The sequence below is a fragment of the Balaenoptera musculus genome, chromosome 1 (genome assembly GCF_009873245.2).
Source record: "Balaenoptera musculus isolate JJ_BM4_2016_0621 chromosome 1, mBalMus1.pri.v3, whole genome shotgun sequence".
Classification (NCBI taxonomy): Eukaryota; Metazoa; Chordata; class Mammalia; order Artiodactyla; family Balaenopteridae; genus Balaenoptera; species Balaenoptera musculus.
The window spans coordinates 105,802,651-105,828,350 of record NC_045785.1 but is presented as its reverse complement, the minus strand read 5'-3'; the positions used below and the strand labels follow the sequence as shown (position 1 = coordinate 105,828,350).

The window sequence follows — 25,700 nt, the reverse complement described above, 5'->3', positions numbered from 1 at the left end:
TCTGTCTTCTTTCAGATACAAGTGCCTCTGTGACGCAGGCTGGGTTGGCATCAACTGTGAAGTGGACAGAAATGAATGCCTTTCTAATCCATGCCAGAACGGAGGAACTTGTGACAATCTGGTGAATGGATACAGGTGCACTTGCAAGAAGGGCTTTAAAGGTGAAAGCAGAAGTGCATATTTTTATCTCCCTTCTCTCTCTGCCTTTCTGTTGGTGCATATGGCTTGACTCACTTCTTCCTTTCCCTTTTTTCCTACTCATTCATATAGCAAACATAATTTGAGTACTTAATATTTATAGGGCAGTTGGGGAATAAAAACATAAATAGATTTATACATGGATTCTATTTTCAGACTAGCAGAGAGGTGAGTTATTGAAACAGTACCATTTAAGGTGAGCAGCTAGAACTCCACCTATACAACTTTGGACAGGTGTTATAATTATAAGCTCCAGTGTAGGCTTGATTCTATGATAATTCAAAAGAGATATTGGTAGTAGAATGAAAATTTTGTTTTACTGTAGTTGTAGCAATAATATCATGGAAGAATCCATGTATTTAAAACCTTTCCAACAAATTCTCTTACACATTAAGATATTCTTAGATGATACATAGTCACCTATGGCCTTCTGGAAAAATGCGTAATAGTGGGTATTGTGTAAAATCACGTTTTGAGTTGTCTCTGTTGTATTTCTCCCATCGCTTTTTTCTTAGATACTCAAGAGAGAGAAACCTGTGGGTAAATCATTCACATGTGTACTTCGCTATCCATATGGTCACTGATTTCACCTCTCAAAAATTGTGCCAGGCTACTGTAATACATCAGTATGTTTCAGTGTCACTTTATTTGATTACTTGAAAATTTTCTGAGACCATATTTTAGTCAGTAATTTTCTGACATTCAGATATATTACATCTGCAAAGAAACTTATAGATTAAAAAACACTTTTATTCCTTTGTCTCATTGAGACTTGCTGATCAACAAAATAAAAATCAAAATGTAAAGTCCAAAGTTGTACAGCTACTGAGTAGCAGAGTACAGTTTGAACCCAGACCTCTGTACTCCTAGACCATCATTTTCTTTTGTACAGTGCTGTAGTTCCTCAGTTTTAAGGCTCTGTGTCAGGCCCTACTGAAGGTACAAAGGCGTGTGGCATTTGGTACAGTCCTGTCCCCATGAATGCTTCCTTACTTTTCTCTTTTTCATAGTGGGAGTAGATTTCGTGTCTTGGATCAGGGGAAACAGCTTTGTGACTTCAGGAAGCCCTACCACATCGATGGTAGAGACTGTGCATTTGAAAGAGTGGGCATAAATCAGAGGCTTTGATTAAGTATTCGATTATTTTATCCCTTGATAACTTACAGGCTGTTTTTAAGCCCTGACCAGATACTCTGTATAGAAAGAGCTTCTATTTAGATATAGCAGTAGGTCTTTACCCTAATGAACTTCATGGTCCATAATGGAGAAATTAGTTATGTTTGGAGGTGCATTAGACTTTCAAGCTATTAGAATATACTGTTCTTCCATTCATTTTTTGATGGATTAAGCACTTTTTACTGACTGACTATGTCAGGGACTTGACACTGAAATGAATGAACAGGCGTTCCAGTGGCCTGAAGAAGTTAATGCAATTTCTGAGGTGTTTAACGTTTACCACTGAGAGGATTGCTTAGTAAATGAGATAATGAGGAGGGTAACAAAGTTTCACTGTCTTTGGTGTTTCCCCTTTTCTGTCTACAGGCTATAACTGTCTGGTGAATATTGATGAATGTGCTTCGAATCCATGTCTGAACCAAGGAACCTGCTTTGATGATATAAGTGGTTATACCTGCCACTGTGTGCTGCCATACACAGGTGAGTCCTGCAAGTGCAAGGGCCAGAAGGGTTGCTTGGTCTTGCCTTGTCATTCCAAACCTCTGGGTCTCAGAGATGGGGTCTGTGGGGCAGTGACGCCGCTCTGAGGAATCACTCCCTCGTCGCCCTTCCTGCCCTCACTGACTGGGTCTTCAGCTCTGAGAAAACACTGTGGCCTCTCTAGTTGCAAGTGGTGGGGAAACTCATTTGCTGCCTTTATTTTTTAGGGTTTGAAAATTTTTTTTAATTATATATGGCTGGAATTGACACATAGCTGATGGTCTAGTCATTATTTGAATGGACCCAGAGTCTCTGTGGCCTGTGCTCTTAGTCTGAGTTTTGCTAACACAACAACTACCACTTATTGGTCATTTACTATGTGCCGGACACGTTACATACTTTGGATTATTTGATCTAGTGCTCACAATAATTCTACAAAGTATTTAGAAGTTCCTATCACCATTTTATACATGTGGAAGCTGAGGCAAAGAGAGGTTACTTGCTGAAGGTCACATAGATAAGTGGTAGATCTAGGATTTGTCCCTAAGTCTCTCTGAATCCAAAGCTTGTCCTCTTGTCATTCTTCTCCTCCCGTTCATTGCCACTGCATCTTATTCAGAGAGGTACTACCCCTTGGACGGCGATCGCACACGCAGAAGACATGGGTGTGACTTCATTGCATATCAGGTGTTCCTTGTTTCAGGTAGTATTCTAGGAGTGTGCTTGGACGTTTCTTTGTAGTCTCCTGCCTCATTACTGCCATCTTGTGATTGGTTGTATTTGTGTGGCTCGTTTTTTCTTCATCTGTGGGGAACAAAACAGAAACATGGGCAATGACTTTGCATGTTTCTCCAGTGCATAGCATGCAGGCAGGAGCGTGGCTGAGTTCTTGCTCCCCTGGAGTCTTAGGCTGTTGATTATAGCTGTTGCCAGTGACTCTAGGCTGTTGGGAGTGGCAGAGTGGCCAGAAGCATGCCTCTGTTACCTGAAAGACTTGATACTACATTGTTATCTTTGCCACCTCTTTAGAAGAAACATTCATGCAGGGAAAGTGCATTTAGCCAGCCTGACTGATAAAATCAAAGTTATCGGAGATCCCTAGCTATCCCCAGACAGACAGTCTAAATAATGCCATTTCACAGGGATAGTGCTGATCACATTTGTTGGTACTGAGCAGATGGTCTCACTTACAACCATAAAGACTGAGAATTGATGGCTGTAGGGAGATATAAGCAGGTGTCACTATGCTCAGGCACATTATAGACTTACCTGAATATGACTAAGGTGCACAGGTCATCTTGAAAATATTTGTCTTCTTTTTTTTTTTTTTTTTTTTTTTTTAAATTTATTTATTTATTTATTTATGACTGTGTTGGGTCTTCGTTTCTGTGCGAGGGCTTTCTCTAGTTGCGGTGAGCGGGGGCCACTCTTCATCGCGGTGCGCAGGCTTCTCACTGTCGCGGCCTCTCTTGTTGCGGAGCACAGGCTCCAGACGCGCAGGCTCAGTAGTTGTGGCTCACGGGCCTAGTTGCTCCACGGCATGTGGGATCTTCCCAGACCAGGGCTCGAACCCGTGTCCCCTGCATTGGCAGGCAGATTCTCAACCACTGCGCCACCAGGGAAGCCCTGTCTTCTTGCTATTCAGATACTATAAGAATATTTGACTAAATGCTGGCTGTTGCTTTTTCTGTGTATTAGGATCTTATTAAAAGAATTTACTACTTGTGAATTTTGAGAAATTATATTAGACTGGAAACCTATGCAGATTAAAATTTCAGTGCTAAGTGTCACTAAGTGTTCTAAGTGTCATTGAATTTGGCCAGCATGAAGGGAACTAGGCAACGTTGCCTTTCCTTGTGAGCCATTATTCTGACCAGACACATTAAAAACTGGTTAGGGATATTGATGAAAATTTGTGGTAATATTTTTTTCTTTCTGAATACAAAATTTTAGGATAAAATTTTAAATTGAGTTAGTTGTAATTTGACTTTATTTTGTTGAAGTATAATTGATTTACAACATTATATTTGTTTCAGGTGTACACTATAGTGATTCAGTATGTTTAAAGATTATACTCCATTTACTGCAAAATAATGGCTATATTCCTTGTGCTGTACATTATATCTATGTAGCTTATCTATTTTATACGTAGTAGTATGTATCTCTTAATCCCCTACCCCTATCTTGCCCTACTCCCCTTCCCTCTCCCCACTAGTAACGACTAGTTTGTTCTCTATATCTGTGAGTCTGTTTCAATTTTGTTATATTCATTTGTTTGTCTTGTTTTTTAGATTCCACATATAAGTGATAACATACAGTATTTGTCTTTCTCTGTCTGACTCATTTCACTAAGCATAATATCCTCTAAGTCCATCCATGTTGTTGCAGATGGTAGAATTTAATTCTTTTTTATGGCTGAGTAATATTCCTCTGTGTGTGTGTGTGTGTGTGTGTGTGTGTGTGTGTATCACATGTCACATCTTCTTTATCCATTCATCTATTGATGGATACCTAGGTTGCTTCCATATCTTGGCTATTATAAATAAGGCTGCTTTGAACATTGAGGTGCATGTATCTTTTTGAATTCGTGTATTTATTTTCTTCAGATATATACCCAGGAGTGCAATTGCTGGATCATATGGTCGTTCTGTTTTTAGTTTTTTGAGGAACCTCCATATGGTTTTCAATAGTGGCTGTACCAATTTACCTTCCCACCAACAGTGTACAAGGGTTTCCTTTTCTCCACATTTTCACCAACATTTTTTATTTGTAGGCTTTTTGATGATAGTCATTCTGACAAGTGTGTGTTGTAACTTTAAAAACAACTTTATCTCCCTTTTAAAAAAAAGTTTATTGGAGTGTAGTTGATTTACAATGTTGTGTTAGTTTCAGATGTACAGCAAAGTAAATCAGTTATACATATACGTATATCCAATCTTTTTTAGATTCTTTTCCCATATAGGCCATTACAGAGTATTGAGTAGAGTTCCCTGTGCTATATGGTAGGTCCTTATTAGTTATCTATTTTGTATATATTAGTGTGTATATGTCAATCCCAATCTTCCAGTTTATCCCCCCCACTTACACCCTGGTAACCATAAGTTTGTTTTCTACATCTGTGGCTCTATTTCTGTTTTGTAAATAAGTTCATTTGGCCCCTTTTTTTCGATTCCACAGATAAGTGATATCATATGATATTTGTCTTTGTCTGACTTACTTCACTCAGTATGACAATCTCTAGGTCCATCCATGTTGCTGCAAATGGCATTATTTCGTTCTTTTTATGGCTGAGTAATATTCCATCATATGTATGTACCACATCTTCTTCATCCACTCCTCTGTTGATGGACATTTAGGCTGCTTCCATGTCCTGGCTATTGTAAATAGTGCTGCAGTGAACATTAGGGTGCATGTATCTTTTCGAATTATGGTTTTCTCCAGATATATGCCCAGGAGTGGGATTGCTGGGTCGTATGGTAGTTCAATTTTTAGTTTTTTAAGGAACCTACATACTGTTCTCCATAGTGGTTGTATCAATTTACATTCCCACCAACAGTGTAGGAGGATTCCATTTTCTCCACACCCCCTCTAGCATTTATTGTTTGTCGAGTTTTTGATGATGGCCCTTCTGACCAGTGTGAGGTGATATCTCATTGTAGTTTTGACTTGCATTTCTCTAATAATTAGTGATGTTGTGCATCTTTTCACATGCTTTTTAGCCATCTGTATGTCTTCTTTGGAGAAATGTCTATTTAGATCTTCAGCCCATTTTTTGATTGGATTGTTTTTTGGTTTTCTTTTAATTGAGCTGCATGAGCTATTTGTATATTTTGGAGATTAATCCCTTTTCAGTTGCTTCATTTGCAAATATTCTCTCCCATTCTGAGGGTTGTCTTTTTATCTTGTTTATGGTTTCTTTTGCTGTGCAAAAGCTTTTAAGTTTCATTAGGTCCCATTTGTTTATTTTTGTTTTTATTTCCATTACTCTAGGAGGTTGATTGAAGAATATTTTGCTGTGATTTATGTCAAAGAGCATTTTGCCCATGTTTTCCTCTAAGAGTTTTATAGTATCCAGCCTTACACTTAGGTCTTTAACCCATTTAGAGTTTATTTTTGTGTATGGTGTTAGAGAGTATTCTGATTTCACTCGTTTACATGTAGCTGTTCAGTTTTCCCAGTACCACTTATTGCAGAGACTGTCTTTTTCTCCGTTGTATATTCTTGCCTCCTTTTTCATAGATTAGGTGACCATAGGTGCATGGGTTTGTCTCTGGGCTTTCTATCCTGTTCCATTGATCTATATTTCTGTTTCTGTGCCAGTACCATACTGTCTTGATTACTGTAGCTTTGTAGTATAGTCTGAAGTCAGGGAGCCTGATTCCTCCAGCTCTGTTTTTCTTTTTCAAGATTTCTTTGGCTTTTTGGGATCTTTTGTGTTTCCATACAAATTGTAAACTTTTTTGTTTTAATTCTGTGAAAAATGCCATTGGTAATTTGATAAGATTGCATTGAATCTGTAGATTGCTTTGGGTAGTATAGTCATTTTCACAATATTGATTCTTCCAGTCCAAGAACATGGTATATCTCTCCATCTGTTTGTGTCATCTTTGATTTCTTTCATCAGTATCTTATAGTTTTCTGAGTACAGGTCTTTTGCCTCCTTTGGTAGGTTTATTCCTAGGTATTTTATTCTTTTCGATGTGATGGTAAATGAGATTGTTTCCTCGATTTCTCTTTCTGATCTTTCGTTGTTAGTGTATAGAAATGCAAGAGATTTCTGTGTATTAATTTTGTGTCCTGCAACTTTACCAAATTCATTGGTGAGCTCTAGTAGTTTTTTAGTAGCATTTTTAGGGTTTTCTATGTATAGTGTGAAATGTCATGTCATCTGCAAACAGTGACAGTTTTACTTCTTCTTTTCCAGTTTGGATTCCTTTAATTTCTTTTTCTTCTCTGATTGCCATGGCTAGGACTTCCAAAACCATGTTGAATAATAGTGGCGAGAGTGGACATCCTTGTCTTCTTCCTGATCTTAGAGGAAATACTTTCAGTTTTTCACCATTGAGAATGATGTTTTCTGTGGGTCTGTCATATATAGCTTTTATTATGTTGAGGTGGGTGCCCTGTATGCCCACTTTCTGGAGAGTTCTTATCGTACATGGGTGTTGAATTTTGTCAAAAGCTTTTTATGTATCTATTGAGATGATCATATGGTTTTTATTCTTCAATTTGTTGATGTGGTGTATCACATTGATTGATTTGCGGATCCTGAAAAATCCTTGCATCCCTGGAATATATCCCACTTGATCATGGTGTATGAGCCTTTTAATGTGTTGTTGAATTTGGTTTGCTAGTATTTTATTGAGGATTTTTACATCTATGTTCATCAGTGATATTGGCCTGTAATTTTCTTTTTTTGTGATATCTTTGCCTGGTTTTGGTATCAGGGGGATGGTGGCCTCGTAGAATGAGCTTAGGAGTGTTCCACCCTCTGCAATTTTTTGGAAGAGTTTCAGAAGGGCAGGTGTTAACTCTTCTCTAAATGTTTGATAGGATTTGCCCGTGAAGCCATCTGGTCCTGGACTTTCGTTTGTTGGAAGAATTTTAATCCCAGTTTCGATTTCAGTACTTGTGATTGGTCTGTTCATATTCTCTATTTCTTCCTGGTTCAGTCTTGGGAGATTATACCTTTCTAAGAATTTGTCCATTTCTTCCAGGTTGTCCGTTTTATTGACATACGGACTGACATACAGCTGCTACAGTAGTAGTCTCTTATGATCCTTTGTATTTCTGTGGTGTTCACTGTAACTTCTTTTTCATTTCAATTTTATTGATTTGAGTCCTCTCCCTCTTTTTCTTGAGGAATCTGGCTAAAGGTTTATCAATTCTGTTTATCTTCTCAAAGAACAAGCTTTTAATTTCATTGATCTGTGCTATTGTTTTCTTTGTCTCTATTTCATTTATTTCTGCTCTGATCTTTATGATTTCTTTCCTTCTACTAACTTTGGGTTTTGTTTGTTCTTCTTTCTCTAGTTGCTTTAGGTGTAAGGTTAGATTGTTTATTTGAAATTTTTCTTGTTTCTTGAGGTAGGATTGTATTGCTATAAAATTCCCTCTTAGAACTGCTTTTGCTGCATCCCATAGGTTTTAGATGATCGTGTTTTCGTGGTCATTTGTCTCTAGGTATTTTTTGATTTCCTCTTTGATTTCTTCCGTGATCCCTTGGTTATTTAGTAACATATTGTTTAGCCTCCACGTGTTTGTGTTTTTTACAGGTTTTTTTTCCTGTAATTGATTTCTAATCTCATAGTGTTGTGGTCAGAAAAGATGCTTGATATGATTTCAATTTTCTTAAATTTACCGAGGCTTGATTTGTGACCCAAGATGTGATCTATCCTGGAGAATGTTCTATATGCAGTTGAGAAGAAAGTGTATTCTGCTGCTTTCAGATGGAATGTGCTATAAGTATCAATTAAGTCTATCTAAGTCTAATGTGTCATTTAAGGCTTGTGTTTTCTTATTAATTTTCTGTCTGGATGATCTGTCCATTGGTGTAAGTAGGGTGTTAAAGTCCCCCATTATTATTGTGTTAGCTGTCAATTTCCCCTTTTATGATTTTAGCATTTGCCTTATATATTGAGGTGCTCCTATGTTGGGTGCATATATATTTACAATTGTTGTATATTTTTCTTGCACTGATCCCTTGATCATTATGTAGTGTCCTTCCTTGTCTCTTGTAACAGTCTTATTTTAAAGTCTATTTTGTCTGATATGAGTATTGCTACTCCAGCTTTCTTTTGATTTCCATTTGCATGGAATATCTTTCTCCATCCCCTCACTTTCAGTCTGTATGTGTACCTAAGTCTGAAGTGGGTCTCTTGTAGGCAGCATTTATATGGGTCTTATTTTTGTATCCATTCGGCCAGTCTGTGTCTTTTGGTTGAAACATTTAATCCATTTATATTTAAGGTAAGTATTGATACGTATGTGCCTATCGGCATTTTCTTAATTGTTTTGGGTTTGTTTTTGTAGATCCTTTTTTCTTCCTTTCCTCTTTTGTTCTTTTCTCTTGTGTTTCCTGCCTAGAGAAGTTCCTTTAGCATTTGTTGTAAAGCTCGTTTGGTGGTGCTGAATTCTCTTAGCTTTTGCTTCTCTGTAAAGCTTTTGCTTCTCTGTAAAGCTTTTGATTTCTCCATCAAATCTGAATGAGAGCTTTGCTGGGTAGAGTATTCTTGGTTGTAGGTTTTTCCCTTTCATCACTTTAAATATATCGTGCCACTCCCTTCTGGCCTGCAGAGTTTCTGCTGAAAAATCAGCTGATAACCTTATGGGGGATTCCCTTGTATGTTATTTCTTGCTTTTCCCTTGTTGCTTTTAATATTTTTTCTTTGTATTTAATTTTTGTCAGTTTGATTAATGTGTGTCTGGGCACGTTCCTCCTTGGGTTTATCCTGTATGGGACTCTCTGTACTTCCTGGACTTGGGTGACTATTTCCTTTCCCATGTTAGGAAAGTTTTTGACTATAATCTCTTCAAATATTTTCTCAGGCCCTTTCTCTTTTTCTTCTGGGACTCCTATAATTTGAATGTTGATGCATTTGACGTTATCCCAGAGGTCTCTGAGACTGTCTGCATTTCTTTTCATTCTTTTTTCTTTATTCTGTTCCACCACAGAGATTTCTACCATTTTGTCTTCCAGGTGACTTATCTGTTCTTCTGCCTCAGTTATTCTGCCATTGATTCCTTCCAGTGTATTTTTAATTTCAGTTACTGTATTGTTCATCTCTGTTTGTTTGTTTTTTAGTTCTTCTAGGTCTTTGTTAAACATTTCCTATATCTTCTCGATCCGTACCTCCATTCTTTTTCCAAGATCTTGGATCATCTTTACTATTATTACTCTGAATTCTTTTTCAGGTAGATTGCCTATCTCCTCTTCATTTAGTTGTTCTTATAGGTTTTTATCTCGCTCCTTTGTCTGCAATATATTTCTTTTTCTTCTCATTTTGTCACACTTACTGTGTTTGTGTTCTCCTTTCCACAGGCTGCAGGCTTGTAGTTCCTCTTGCTTCTTGTGTCTGCCCCCTGGTGGGTGAGGTTGGTCCAGAGGCTTGTACCATTATCCCCTTGATAGGGAGTTTGATTGGTGTTGTGGTGACCAGAGCTGGTCCTGGATATTGAGCAGGGCCTCCTTTTTTGCTCTGTGGTTGTCACTGTCCTGTCAGGGGTGGGGCCTGATCCCTAGTTGTTGGAGTAGAGGCCCCCAGATCTGTTTCTTAACTGTGTTTCTGATCTGCAGTGCAAGGTAGGTGGGATTGGAGTGCTCCCACTGGGAGAGGAGTCACTGTGTATGCCTCCTTTGGAGCTGTTCACCTGTGAATGTGCTCTTTTGTGTCCCCTTTTGCCCATTGTGCAGGCTCACAAAGTACACTGTTGTTGACATTGCTCTTGGTCCCACTTTAACTGTGGGTATGCTGGCAGTTGGCCCTGGTGACTCTCAGGCATTGTTTTCACCAGGCCACTGGCGCAGATCCACTGAAGTCAGGTCCCAGGACTGCAGTAGTAATGAACCTGGACCCGCTGTGGGAGCTGTGGCAGCAGCCCAGATTCTGACCTGACCCAACCTCTGTGTATGTGCCCACAAAGCCTACAGCTGCTAAAGCCAGACCCATCCCAGCTGCAAGAGCACTTGTTGTCCTTTTGGATGTCTCGCAGGCGCTGAATTTAGGAAGCCATCAGAGGAGGTGTAACTCTGGGTTTGTGTAGCTGCGAGGAGAGGTTTAAGCTCTTCTTCCTTAGTCACAGGGCCCCTGGGGCTCAGCTGTGGTTTCAGCCCCACCTCTGTGTGTGTTCCTCTCACTGGAGTCTGCTCCAGAGGTGGCCGGAGCACACGAGCTCGTCAGGCTGGAAGGAGCCCAGGTGGCGATGGGGGCCAGCGTGCTGCCCAGGCTGGGGTGGGGGGGATGGGGGCAGAGGAAGCAATGGCAGGGGTGCGCAAACCGCCTCCAGCCAGAGCCCTCCCTCGTGCCCGTGGAGGCAGGGGCCGCCTCACGAGGAGAGAGGCTGCACAATGGCGACCCTGCCCTTTGCACATGGCGCTTCACTTCTGTGGCAGTCTGGGCTTCCTCCACAAGCATTCCTGGTTGTGGAGCTCCTCATTCCCCTCAGGCTGTCTCCTCTCAGCCAACAGCAGTCCCCTCCCCAGGTCTGCTCTCCAAACCCCACGTTCTGGCACCCAGCCCCTGTGTGCACCTGCAGGCACCCGTCTCAGGCTGGGGCGCACAGGGCTGTGGCACGGACCATCTGCATAGGTCTCACTGTGTCCTGCCTGCCACAGACCAGTTGCCGGGCTCTCCTCTGAGTCTCCAAGTCTCCCCTTCTGTCCTAGGTGATCTCCCTGCCCGTGAGGAAGCTTCTCCAGTTGTGGCAACCTCTCCTCACCTTCATCTCCCTGCCAGGAGTACAGGTCCCATCCTGCTTCCTCTCCTCTTCCTTTTCCCTTCTTCTTTCTTTCATGCTACTCGGTTACGTGGGGATCTTTCTTGTCCTTTTAGGTGTCCAAGGTCCTCTGCTAGTGTTCAGCAGGTGCTCTGTGAGAATTGTTCCACTTGTAGATGTATTCCCAGTGCATTTGTGGGGAGAGGTGAACTCCACGTCCTCCTACTCCTCTGCCATCTTGGAAAAAGCCTATCTTCCCTTTAATAAAAACGTTCTTTTAATTTTTTTCTGGAGTCTTATATTCAGTATACTAAGATAGAAAATGTTGATGGGCAACTATCAATGTCATGTTGTTGATGTTGATATAAGGAGAGATGTTACTAGGCATTCAGTATTGCTTCACTGTTTTCCACTTCTGATGGCCTTCTCATCAACCCCATTGCCTTCTGGAACAGGCCAGCAGAGGTTTTGAGGAGTAGGCGGCTGTGTTACTTCTTCCCTGCTCATGTGAAGGTAGATCTGTGTGGCTAAGCTTCTGAGTAGCTGAATCGTAGCTATGAAGATGCAGAAACTATCACCCCTGATTGATGCAGGTTTCCAAATCCATGTAACCACTCGTGATAATCATATGAAGATGACAGCAGCCCAACAGTTCTTGAGTACTTACTGTATGTACTGGGCCCTATGCTAATAAGGACTTTGTGAGCATTTTTTCATTTAATCCACAAAAAGCCTCTATGAGTTATATACCATCCTAATTCCCATCTTATTTATGTGGAAGCTCAGAGAAGATAACTTGCCTGAGATCACACTGTTAGTAATCACATCAGAGCCAAGACACAAAAGTCCATAGGTCTCTCAGATTCCAAAGCTCTTATCCATTACATTGGACCTGAATTCAGAGATCATCCTTTAGTATAGAATTTGGTGGGGGTTGGGGGGAGTTTCAGTTTCCTTGGAATTTTTCTCTATAATAAACTCTGTCATTTGTTTTACAGGCAAGAACTGTCAGACTGTATTAGCTCCCTGTTCCCCAAACCCTTGTGAGAATGCTGGTGTTTGCAAAGAGGCACCAAATTTTGAGAGTTACACCTGCCTGTGTGCTCCTGGCTGGCAAGGTAACAACATGGGAATGGGGAAACCAAGAGCCTTAAACAAAGTGGTCAGGTTATCTGATGACACGGAGGACCTGGTCTTTTGAGGCTTGCCCTTTTTTGTTGAGAACGGAGGCCTGGGGCTTCCCTGGTGGCGCAGTGGTTGAGAATCTGCCTGCTAATGCAGGGGACACGGGTTCGAGCCCTGGTCTGGAAAGATCCCACATGCCGCGGAGCGACTAGGCCCGTGAGCCACAACTACTGAGCCTGCGCGTCTGGAGCCTATGCTCCGCAACAAGAGAGGCCGCGATAGTGAGAGGCCCGCGCACCGCGATGAAGAGTGGCCCCCACTTGCCACAACTAGAGAAAGCCCTAGCACAGAAACAAAGACCCAACATAGCAATCAATCAATCAATCAACCAATCAATAAATCTTTAAAAAAAAAATAAAGAACGGAGGCCTTGTATAGAAGCTGCTAACTGGAATGTTTTAGAAAGCCCTTTCCATTTTGCATGTCTCTGGGGCTAGAGGACTCCAACCAGAGTCTGAAACCATGATGTTCTACAGGGGATTCTAGCCTCAACTGCTAGGGGCACAGAAGCCTTAAGGGACTTCCAAAAGCAGGAGGCCAACCGGCATATCCTTGGAGTAGCCCCACCTACCCCAGCTGAAGCTCAGGCCCCACATAAATTTCTGTGGGAATCAGCTTCCAAAGACTGGACCATTCATTGCGCCTGTGTTTCCAGGTCAGCGGTGTACAGTTGACATTGATGAGTGCGTCTCCAAGCCCTGCATGAACCACGGTCTCTGCCATAACACCCAGGGCAGCTACATGTGCGAGTGTCCTCCAGGCTTCAGTGGTATGGACTGTGAGGAGGACGTCGATGACTGCCTTGCCAGTGAGTATGCCAGCCTGCTCCCAAGCCCCCAGCGAGAGGAGGACACAGGGGGCAGAGGAGAGCTCAGTGGAGGCACTTGCCTCTCAGTGCTGAGGCTGGCCGTCCAATAGTTGACCACGTGTCTTTAATCTTTGTACTTTAAAAACCTTCATTTTGAAGCTATTGGCTTTAGGAGTTAAGGCAGGGTAGTCACGTCTAAGTATTGCCTTACTGATTTTTGTACATTGACAAAGTGGGAACAATGCTATGAAAGCTTTTTTTAAAAAGCACATCTCTTGAAGTACAATTAACATACAATACACTGCCAGTATTTAAATGTGCCAGTCAATAAGTTTTGACGTATGACAACTGAAACCAATACTCAAGATATTGAACATGTCCACCCCCCTGGAAGTATTCTCATCTCTTTTGTAACTTAACTCTCCTTTCCACTTTCCTTTCCCAGGCAACCAGGGATCTATCTCTGTCACTATAGATTTGTGTGAATTTTTTACAGTTTTATATAAATAGAATCATATAATGAAAACTCTTTTTTGAAGAGAGGGAATATGAGTTTTAAAGGTTTTAAAGAGTAATTCTGTTTTGTAATCTTGCTAAACTCACTTATCATTAATTCTAGATTAGTATAGCTTCTGGTTTAGTTTAGAGTCCTAGGATTTTTTTATAGAGATAATAAACTATGTTATTTCTAAACAAATACAACTGTTATACCTTTTATTTCTTTTCTGTATTCTTTTATTTCTAAATCTGTATGCATTTTATTTATTTTTCTTGCATTATTGCACTGACTTCAGTAAATGCAAAATTGAAGTGGTGAGAGAAGCCAGTCTTGCCTTGTTCTTGATTCTAAGGGAAAAGCATCAAATTGAGGAATTTACCTCAGTTTACCTCAATTTGGTGAGAATTTTGCAATTTACCTTCAGTTTGCTGAGAATTTTCTTCCTTTTAATAATGAATGAGGGTTACTTTTCTTTCAAATGATTTTTCAGTATCTCTTGAGGTGGTAATACTGTTTTTTAAGGTCTTTTAATGTAAGTGAATTATGTTAATTGATTTTCAAATGTTGAACTAACCTTAAATTTCTGGGATAAATTCTACTTGGTCATGATGTGTTCTCTCTCTCATATATTGTTAGATATTATTTACCCAAATTTTGCTAAGGATTTTTGTATCTGTGTTCATGGGGCATATTGTTCTCTAATTTTCTTATACTATATTTGTATAGTTTTGATAAGAGGGTGATGCTGGCCTCATAGAACAAATCAGGAAGTGTTCTCTTTCTATTTTCTGTAAGACTTTGAGTAGAATTAGTATCATTTCTTCTAAACATCTAGGCCTGGAATTTTCTTTCTGGGAAGGTTTTTAATTATAAATTTAATTCCTTTAGTAGGTGTTCAGGGTATCTATTTCTTTTTCATTGAGCTTTGGTGATTTGCATCTTTCAAGGAATGAGTTTTACTTTATCTAAGTTGTCAGAATTGTTGGCATTGAGTCTTTCATGATATTCCTTTATTGTACTTTTAATGTTTATTTTAAAATGGGGTTATTTCCCTTCTCTTATTTCAGATATTGGTTATTTATATCTTCTCTCTTTTTTCATCTGGTTGCCCTTGGTAGAGCATTATTGGTTTTAGTAATCTCTCTATCTCTTTATGTATTATGTGTATGTGTACTTATGTAGGTAGGTATGTAGGTATGTATTTATTTATAATCTTTTTAATGAACCCAGTTTTAGTTTCATGATTTTTCTCAGTTGTTTTACTGTTTCCTATTTCATTGACTTCTGCTCTTTAGTCTTTTCATTGCCTACTTTGGTTTTAGTTTGCCCTTCTTTTTCTAGTTTCTTAAGATGGAAGTTTAGATTTTATTTCATTCTACTACTTCTAAAATAAGCATTTAATGCTATATATTTTCCCTCAAAACACTGCTTTAGCTGTATTTCACAAATTTTGATGTGTCATGTTCTTTTCGTTCAGCTCAAAATACTTTCAGGTTTCCATTTGGATTTGTTCTGTGACTCATAAGTTATTTAGAAGTGTGTTCTTTAGTTTCCAAATATCTTTTGTTGCTGATTCCTTCCAGGTAGCTTTTGTTACTGATTTCAGTTTAATTCCATTGTGATCAGTGAACATACTTCACATGATTTGAATTACTTTAAATTTATTAAAGCATGTCATATGGCCCAGTGTGTGGTCTGTTTTGGTAAATGTTCTGTGTGCATTTGAAAAATGAAATGGGGGAAGAAAGGAAGGGAGTGAGGGAAAAGAAAGCAAAGATAGATTAGCGCAGGGGGCTGATTAATATCTATTCCATCCTACCCCACCCACTCCACCACCACATATACCTTTTGAAAATCTTTATTGATATTTCTGAGATTCTGTGTATTGGGGCATATATTTGATTTACAAATGCAAGTTTGTGGGACACATACAAGTTTTATGACTATTAAGTTTGCAAAACTGTTAGTGGTATATGTAAAGTTCATTCCAGGTATTAAACAGATTCTTATTATTAAGAATCTCAGGGAAGTGTTACTGCATTCATTTTCATAAATGGAGGAGTCAGGGCAAAATAGATGCAAAGAAAAGTCAGAATTGTTTCTGTTCTTTGTGTGACTCAGTTCAGGGTACTCACCTGTATGAGTCTAAGATTAGCTTGATGCTGCTGTTCAGAGTTCTAATTCTTGTGTGCAATGGCTTAGATCCTTGCCAGAATGGAGGTTCCTGTGTAGACGGAGTGAATACTTTCTCCTGCCTGTGCCTTCCGGGCTTCACTGGGGACAGGTGTCAGACAGACATGGAGGAGTGTCTGAGTGAACCCTGTAAGAACGGAGGGACCTGCTCTGACTACGTCAACAGTTACACCTGCAAGTGCCAGGCGGGATTTGATGGAGTCCACTGTGAGAACAACATTGACGAGTGCACTGAGAGGTGAGCAGCCCGTGTCCTCAGGCACCAGTGTCTTAGGGGCAAAGGGAGAAACAGGAGGAAACTACAGAGCACAGTACTGGGATCAAGGGACAGGCATAAGGCCTCCACTTGGATCCCACCCCATAGTCACCTCTTATTTCCTAGTTCTTGATTCCTTGTAGACATCTAGTTACAAGCTCAAAGGTTAGAGGTTGAAAAACTTAGTGAGATGGATCATCATTTGTTGCTTGCATAGGGAACAGAAAGAGCTATAATTCTATTCCATATCCTTTGGGTCTCTTGTTCATTTTAGTTGACAATTAAAAGATTCCTATTTCTGGGCTTCCCTGGTGGCGCAGTGGTTGAGAATCTGCCTGCCAATGCAGGGGACACGGGTTCGAGCCCTGGTCTGGGAAGATCCCATATGCCGCGGAGCAACTAGGCCCGTGAGCCACAACTACTGAGCCTGCGTGTCTGGAGCCTGTGCTCCGCAACACGAGAGGCCGCGATAGTGAGAGGCCCGCGCACCACGATGAAGAATGGCCCCCACTTGCCGCAACTGGAGAAAGCCCTCACACAGAAACAAAGACCCAACACAGCCATAAATAAAAAAAAAAATTTAAAAAAAAAAAAACCTTTAAAAAAAAAAAAAAGATTCCTATTTCTTTGCAGATTTGTCATCCCTCTTAAGTAAGTTCTGGGAGGTTTGTTTCCTTTTTTTTATTATCAACAAATTTGTTCTGTTTCTCTTCCATAAAGAAATCTAGAGTCGAGAGCTATTTATTTAACACTTCCCTTATAAATTAAATTGACTTAGGGATAAAATGAAATTTGATACATGGAAAGCTGCAGAAGCACTGGGTAAAACTTGGAAACCTTCACTTTCTTTAGGAGCCTCTAATAAGCTCAGACTTTTAAATACTCCCCTAATCTTTTTGGCTGTGCAAAGGAAGCTGAGACTCAGGCTGACTGGCGCCCATTCTAGTTTGGAAAAAGGTAAAGTTTACTGGATATAGGAGTTTTGGGTGCTCAGGAGTATTTGCCTCTGTAATATCTTAGATTCCAGGAACCTTAGTTTTTAACTAGCAGGTCAGAGGAACCAGATTACATAGCTACTGTTGTTCTCCCTGTTTGCTTCTCAGCTCCTGTTTCAACGGTGGCACATGTATCGATGGGATTAACTCCTTCTCTTGCTTGTGCCCTGTGGGCTTCACTGGCCCCTTCTGCCTCCATGAGATCAATGAATGCAACTCTCATCCATGCCTGAATGAAGGAGTATGTGTTGATGGCCTGGGTACCTACCGCTGCATCTGCCCATTGGGCTACACTGGGAAAAACTGTCAGGTACTTAGACTCCATCCCATTCATTCAGCTCCCTCAGAATAGTTGAATATTACACCTATTCCTTCTCTAGGCAGAATAAGCCCCACCCAAAAGAGAAAGTTCTAGGTCTTAGGGATGTCCCTGAGATAAATCTGGAGAGCTGCTTAATAGCTGGTAGATTCCAAAATGGTGACACTGGCAAGATTATATAGATTAACAAATATAAAATTGTCATAACAGGCTAACCAAGAACTGCAGAAAATGCATGTGGGAAATAAGCACATAGATATCATTTAGGAAATACAAAAAGGGAAATAAAGAACAATCAAAATACGATTTTTAAAATTCAAGTACAACATCTAAGGGGATAATGAGAATTATCATGTCTTGCAATATTGTAACAGTCTCAAAACCAGGCTATTCACATGTCTTTTAAATTCAACTATTTATAATAATATATGTTTTCATAGACTCTTATAAGGGAAGGACCCCTCAGAGCTGACTGGTCTAGCCTTTCATTTCATGGAAGAAGAAACTGAGCCCCAGAGGGGCCAAGTAACTTTTCCAAGGTTGCATACCAAACAGCATGGTGTTTAATTTTATGTAGCTTTACCTCTCAGACAATGGTACATGACAGAATAACAGCAGTCCAAAGAATTTAGGAATAAATGGCCAAATTTAACTAGACTTACAGAGTACACTTCAATAAGGCTTTGCTGTAAGCAAAGGTGCTATAAGCACCTCTGCCTATTAAACAGCTTGTTGCTGATTGTGTGGACCAGGAGGATATTCTTCACGGGGCTCCTGCTTGTTCTCACAGTGTAGACTACAAGTGCTAGTGGAGCACTCTGCCCTTCTCCCTTTCTTTCACAAAAGGTCTGTATTGTTGAGTATGGCCTTCCTCTCCCCGGGGGCCAGGCCACCACATGTGAGTTTTGGAGAAGGTGCTAGTTCACTTACAGTCTCTGTCTCATGCTTTTCATAAGCCTGAGTTTCTCCCATCAGATAAGCTCTTTGACAGTTTTTAGGTTTATTAACAGGCTTTAAGTCCTTTCACTCATATTCACCACAGACAGATTTGATCAAGCCCCGCGTGGATTTCTCACTCAGGAGTAGCACATAGGAGCTGTCTGACAGCTTTAACTCTCTCTTTCTTTCTAGCCCCATAGGGTGGCCATGTTTCTAGACATAAGTGTGACGTAGGGGATAACTTAACCTATTGGGCTTCCTCAAATTCTTAAATTTATGTGGTAAGAATTTTTAAATAGCAGAGCTAAAAGGAATTAGACTGTATAAAATGATTAGATTATCTGGGGACAGTGGATCTAAGTTTAAGGCTTGGGTGAGGGCTCTTTTTTTTAATTATTAATTAGTATGCTTTCCTTTGATTTCTTAAAATGCAGTGTAACTTTTTTTTCGTTTCTGGTGTCTGAATGTTGATGTATGTGTATGCCCCTGTTTCAGACCCTGGTGAACCTCTGTAGTCGGTCTCCATGTAAAAACAAAGGGACTTGCATTCAGGAAAAAGCACAGTCCCGGTGCCTGTGTCCATCTGGATGGGCTGGTGCTTACTGTGACGTGCCCAATGTCTCCTGTGAGGTGGCGGCCTCCCACAGAGGTGAGCTGTGCCCCCTCAGACTCAAGGGTCAGTCCACAAAGTATCGACTGACCAGCAGCATTTTAGGGCAAATGTTGTTGTCGTGGGAGGAGAGGGAAGGGAAGACAGGAGTGGATGGGCAAGACTCTGGAGAAAGGGTCTGAAGCAGAAGGTGAAAAAGGCAGAGGAACAGCTCTAGAGATTCCAAAAAGAAAGGTACTTGAAGTGAAATGAAGGCATATTCCACTTTCAGGGCTTGTTTATTTTTAATATAAAACTGGTACCGAGGACTGTGAACTAGACAAGAATAAAATTTGATGTGTCAACCGGCTGAGATTAGTTGGTCTGAACCTGACGTGTTGTATGCTCTTCCATGATGTCTCTTCCTCCACTGGGTTTCCCAGGGGTGTCCGTTGACCGCTTGTGCCAGCACTCAGGCATCTGTATCAGTGCCGGCAACTCGCATCACTGCCAGTGCCCCCTGGGCTACACCGGGAGCTACTGTGAGGATCAGCTTGATGAGTGCTCGTCCAATCCCTGCCAGCACGGAGCCACCTGCAGGGACTTCATCGGTGGATACAGATGTGAGGTGAGTAAGATGAGCAGGGAGAGGTCAGAGACCTCCCAGAAGATGGCACAACTCCTACGAACATTAGCATATTGAGTTTAGCTGCTTATGTCTTATTTTCACAATTTATAGATTTTTTTTTTCCAGTTACAATTACAGTGTTTACTAATCGCTGGTTTTTTTTTTTCAGTCCCCCTGTGCAATAAGTTAAAATAGCTCTGGTAAGATATTTTTACAGAGGTCTGGAACCATCTTACTTCCACAGGGTTGCTTCCAGGATTCAAAGCCAACATTCTCTGGCTGGAGTGCATTTCACAGCCCCACACAGCCCAGCGGCCCCTGGTACTTCCCTGAATAGCAGTTGAGATAGGAGAAGCCACTTTGAGGCGTGTCCCTTTGACCCATGTCATCTTTGTATACAGTCATTGATCAACCAACTAATAATTCTCTCAAAAAAATGTTGCTCAGCCTGTTCTGTGTACTGTCACACTGTTACATGTGTATACCTGAGGATGTGTGTGTCTTTTAAGGGACATGTCATGTCTTCTTAATGTCTGGGCTGGTAATGGTTAGATCAAGATTTTAACAAAAGACCAGAGACATGGATTTGATCCCAATTTAGACCACCAAGCAACACTGAGAAAAGCTTTGCTTGTCTACTTATCATAAATGAGCCAAAGACGGCATCTGTATATTGGTCCCTAAGTTGTTTATTTCTTCACAGCAGGCTGAGACCTGTTGGCTCAAAAACCACTGGAACCAAACTCAAATTTTTACACATCCAGTTGTTTTAAACATAGCCTTAATAAGTAGAATTTAGCCACTTAGAGCCTGCCTGCTTTGTATATTCTGCAAACCTGCACCAGACACTGCTAGCCATAGGTAAGATAAGCCCCAGGATGTGAAGATACCAAGCCACAGCTGCCCTTCAGAGCTCTCTGATCCAGAGACCCTGGCCTGGCTGCTGAGTGATATCACCAAACACGTCAGCCCCATCTCTGTAACCCCCTTCCCTCCAAGTTCATCTGCCCTCCTCTCCTTACCCTCTTTCTCCCTCTGGATGATCTTATGCTGTGAGGGACTCAAAGCATTTCCCAAATAGAGCCACTTCGTGGTCAGTATCTTCTTTCTTGATCAGCCCTAAAAGCCCTGGAACCCCTACCTCTAGCCCAGGTAGCTAGCCCACCTCTCCGGGCCCTCACCCCATACCAGTCAGTTTCTCACACTTAAACATGTAGTTTCCTGAACCTGGAGATCAATACATGTGATATCTTTACTACCATCCACACATACCATTTGAGTGAGTCACAGGGTCCTCATCACATACACAGGAATGCATATTTTAGAGGAAGCCTGCACACAGGAGGGACAAAAGTTTTGCACAGGCATCATCTGAAATATTGCTCAGAATATTCAGTCCTTGCCTTCCCCTTCAAGTGGCTTTTTATCACTTTCGGCTGGAAATGATAAATGCCAGTAAGATGTGAGCTAACTCTGCACGAGGTGGTTAGTAGAGAGTGTGATGATGCCAGAGAAGCGTACAAGGGCTGGGTAGGGGTTGGGGGAAGAGGGTCACAGTAACTTACCAGATCTCATTTGCTCTCATGGTCTGTGTCCTACAATGGGCCAATATTTCTTGTTCGTTTTGCTTGCTCTTGGCAGTGTGTCCCAGGATATCAGGGTGTCAATTGCGAGTATGAAGTGGATGAGTGCCAGAACCAGCCATGCCAGAATGGAGGCACCTGTATCGACCTTGTGAACCATTTCAAGTGCTCCTGCCCACCAGGCACTCGGGGTATGAAATCAGCCTTACCTGTCTTCCATCCAGGGCATTCTCTAAGTTATAAATGCATTTTTAGTGTTGAGTGGGTTTTAAAAAATCAAGCATTATTCTGAATCCTGGTAATTCAAGCCATTTCATTGATCTCTTGCCTAACTCTGATGTTCTGACTCCAATTCTGTCTGGTTGTTGTTGAAATCCATGAAACACAGAATGTGAAAATGACATAAGGTTGCAACAAAGTTAATCTGGTTAGCAAGATTTCTTGGTGCTTCAAGGGAAGACAACTAGTGGCCTCTTGAAAAAATAATTCATATTTACCAGCTCATGTATTTTTTTAAACTTGCCAAGTTTTGCCTCCATAAAGTGGGGAAATGAATGACATGAAAACATTTGCCTATTTTCATAAGCCCAGGGGAGAGCACTGATGGCCCAAGACTGTAACAAAGAATTGCAGTAAGACCTAATGAGATACAACCCTAGATGGTGGATGATGGAGCCATCATTTTGCCAGGGGCATTCCCCTGCCTCCAAACAATCTCTTGGAAAGAGCTTAGAGTATTGTTTTTTAGAAGAGATGTAGTTATAATGGTACCTGCCCTGAGCAGCTTGTGAAAAAAATAAAAAGTAAGAGGCCATCCACAATGGTGGGAAATCGATTCTCATTGTCAAAGAGAATAGAATGTTAGAGAAATATTTATACTGTCTTAGACCTTTGTGTCAGTGAATTTTGATAATTTACCCTTCTTGAGTTCAGAGTTTGGCTAAATTAAAATGGAAGAGTACCCCACTAGTAGGCTAGTTATTGAGCAACGAGGTTAACGGGGAAGAAAAAATTAGGGAGAAACAGCCTTTGAATATTTGAAGATTTGTCCTGTAAAAGTACTGAGTTCTCTGCTCAGTACTTGAAAGAGAAGTAGAAGTTAATTTTGACTTGTTGTTAGCTTGGTCCTTTGAATACTTGTACTGTATGGGACAAGCTGTGATTCTGGTAGTAGCAAATTAAACCTCAAATCTCAGTGGCTTAACACAACAATTTTTTTTTTTGTCACTCAAATCAAGTCTGAGTGTGTTGGGCTACCTCTCTTTATATTTTAGAAATGTGGCTTGCAGCACAGGGCCTCCAAGACCTCCACAGCAGGGGAAGAGGGACAGACTTATAGGGTCATGCAGCAGCTTTCAATACCTCAGTCTGGAAGTGACACCCATCACTACTGCTCACAGTATACTGGCCAGAAGTAGTAAAATGGTCTCAACCTGACTTCAAGGGAGACTGGGAAATGTAGGCAAGCACATGGATATTCATCTACACTAAAATCTCTGCTATACCATTAACTTACTTTTTTTTTTTTTTTAACCGTTAACTTTTTATTAATTAGAGATATCAGTCCTAGAATGGATCATTTCATAAGGCAACAAAATTTCTCTCTTCTAACCATTTGTTAAGGATGGCTGAAATAATAGTTTTGCTATTATTATTAACAGTCTTTTTCTTCTGGCACTTTGAATGTGTCATCCCATCCCATGTGATTTGACCTCCATTTTTTTAAATGAGAAATTAGCTGTTAACCTTATTGAGGATCCCTGTACATGATGAGTCGCTTCTCTCTTGGTGCTTTCAAAATTCTCTCTTTGTCTTTTATGATGTGTGTAGGTGTGGATCTCTTTGAGTTTGTCATACTTAGAACTCGTTGAGTTATTATACTGTTGTGTTTGGTTGGATATGTGGAGTGGTATTTATTTCTCCTGGCTTGACTTCTCTGGCCATTGGTGAACATTCCAGAGGACTCTGAAGTCCCACAGCCTCATTGCTAGAGTTACCACTATTGCTTTTCTTTCTATACTCCTGAGCTTTGGATCTTGGCCTGGGTTGCCTCCAGACCCCCACGTCAAGAGCTAACTGTAACAGTTCTTCTGCCTCAGGCTGAGGTTGACCTCTTTTTCACTTGATAGGTCTGTTCATGACTGCTGGTTCTATCCTGATGGGAGGATAAGCATCTGTGTTCATTTTACTAGCAGTCCATAGAATACCAAATATTCTATGAGAGTGGGAGCACATACCGGTTTGCTTTTACTTTGCAATTTTTGATTTTGTTTGTTAATAGGTAATGTATGCACATGGTCCACAATTTTATACAACCCCCTGCCCCAACACACACACACACACACACACACAAACACACACACGTAGAAAGAGCATACAGTGAAAAATCTCCTTCCCATATACCTAGTTCTTCTCTCACAAACAAGTAAACACCACTTTTCTTTAGTCTTTTGTATATCTTTCTTGAGTTTGTTTTTTTAATGTATCCTTCAGAGTTTCTTTATGTATATAGAAGCCAAGGACAAAGATATTTTTAATACCCACTTCTTACTCTGAAGATAGATTAGACACAGTATTTTGCACTTGTTTTTTTTTTTTACTTAGTTGGAGATGTTTCTATATCAAAATATAGAACCTCCTTAATCTTTTTTATTCTGCAGTCCCTTTTATGGGCATACCATATTTTACTTAACCAGTGCCCTAATGATAGAAATGTGAATTGTCTAGCATGTGTGTAAGTGTATTTGTAGAATAAATTTTCAGAAATGGAATTGCTGGATTAGAGAATATGTGCATTTGTAATTTTGGTTGATATTACTGAATTGCAGTGTATGAGCAAACCTATGGGCTTCTCCTCAATGTGAATGGACATACTCTCATTTAAGAGTCATTTGGTTTTCTTTTTTCTATGGTTTCTCTGTTCATATCTGTATCCTTTTTTCCTGTTATGTTGTTTATCTTAATATTTTACAGAGAACAGATGTCTATGAAACAAAATATAAGTATATTCCCAATGTATTGCCTTTTGTTTTTTAATTTTCTTTATGGAGACTTTTCATGCAGAGATTTTTATTTTATTTTTATTTTTATTTTTATTTTTTTTTTTAATAAATTCTTCTTCAAATTGAATTATCTATGCAAAGGATTCGTTTTTTTTTTTTTTTTTTATAGCTGCTTTATTTATTTATTTATTTATTTTTGGCTGTGTTGGGTCTTCGGTTCGTGCGAGGGCTTTCTCTAGTTACGGCAAGCGGGGGCCACCCTTCATCGCGGTGCGGGGACCGCTCTTCATCGCGGTGCGCGGGCCTTTCACTATCGCGGCCCCTCCCGTTGCGGGGCACAGGCTCCAGACGCGCAGGCTCAGCAGTCGTGGCTCATGGGCCCAGCTGCTCCGCGGCATGTGGGATCCTCCCAGACCAGGGCTCGAACCCGTGTCCCCTGCATTAGCAGGCAGATTCTCAACCACTGCGCCACCAGGGAAGCCCCAAGAGATTTTTATTTTTAATCAGGTTGAATTTATCAGTTTTTTTTTATGGTTTCTGTATTTTGAATCCTAGTCAGCAACACTGTTCACATTGTAAGATTATAAAGGAATTTTCACATATTTTCTTCAAATACTAGAATACTGGAGAACTTTTTCCATATGGCTACTGATTTGTCCCAACACAATTTACTGAATATTTGATCTTTCATACAGTGATTTGAGATGGCACCTTTATCAAATTCTAAATTCCCATGTGTATTTGGGTGTTTTCTGGACTTTCTTTTTTGTTCTATTATTCTATTAATTTATCAATGCCTCTCTGCTTTAAATATTAAGGATCTTCTTTTTCAGGGTTTTCCAGGCTGTGGTTATAGTTTATTTTTCTATATAATTTTAGAATCAGATTGTCTATTAAAAATCCTGTTAGTATTTTTATTGGAGTCACATTAAATTTATGAATTTATGTAAAGAAGACTGACATCTTTATGATGAGGAGTCTTCCTAACCAAACCATAGTGTCTTTCTATTTATTCAAGTTTCCTTTTGAGTCTTTCAGGTCTATTTTAAAGTCTTCATGTAGGTGTAGCACATTTCTTGTTAAGATTATTCTTAGGTATTTTATCTTTTGCTATTGCTATTGAAAATGAGGCCTTTTCTTACATTTTTCTTTTCTTTCCAATAGTCTTGCTATTACAAGTGGTAGGAATAGAGAACTGCTTTCCTTTCTTTTGTAATTTTTTGAATTAATCATGAAATCATTTCTAGAATAGTCATTGATTTCTTTTGTTTCTTTCTCAAAAATATTTGCGGATACTCATGCTTGATGGCTCATTTACAACTACAGCACATTAAATGAGTTCTGTTTTAAATGGAATAACCTTTGAGCTCTCAACAGGATATTTCCCCTCTGTTTTTTCAATATAAGATATTAGT

At 40.2% G+C, this 25,700-nt stretch overlaps 1 protein-coding gene across 3 annotated transcripts in view; it reads left to right on the top strand.

Annotated features, from left to right (window-relative positions):
• Positions 1-25,700, top strand: part of NOTCH2 (notch receptor 2) — a 182,036-nt gene that overhangs the window by 137,569 nt on the left and 18,767 nt on the right. For all 3 annotated transcript variants that reach the window (XR_005019250.1, XM_036846441.1, XM_036846449.1), the window contains exons 14-22: positions 16-161; positions 1,741-1,854; positions 12,288-12,407; positions 13,130-13,282; positions 15,984-16,212; positions 17,334-17,535; positions 18,979-19,132; positions 19,516-19,700; positions 21,342-21,474. Coding sequence is in view for 2 of the 3 variants with exons in the window: in XM_036846441.1 (XP_036702336.1) it covers positions 16-161; positions 1,741-1,854; positions 12,288-12,407; positions 13,130-13,282; positions 15,984-16,212; positions 17,334-17,535; positions 18,979-19,132; positions 19,516-19,700; positions 21,342-21,474 (1,436 nt within the window). In the remaining variant the exon portion in view is untranslated. The remainder of the gene's footprint in view (positions 1-15; positions 162-1,740; positions 1,855-12,287; positions 12,408-13,129; positions 13,283-15,983; positions 16,213-17,333; positions 17,536-18,978; positions 19,133-19,515; positions 19,701-21,341; positions 21,475-25,700) is intronic.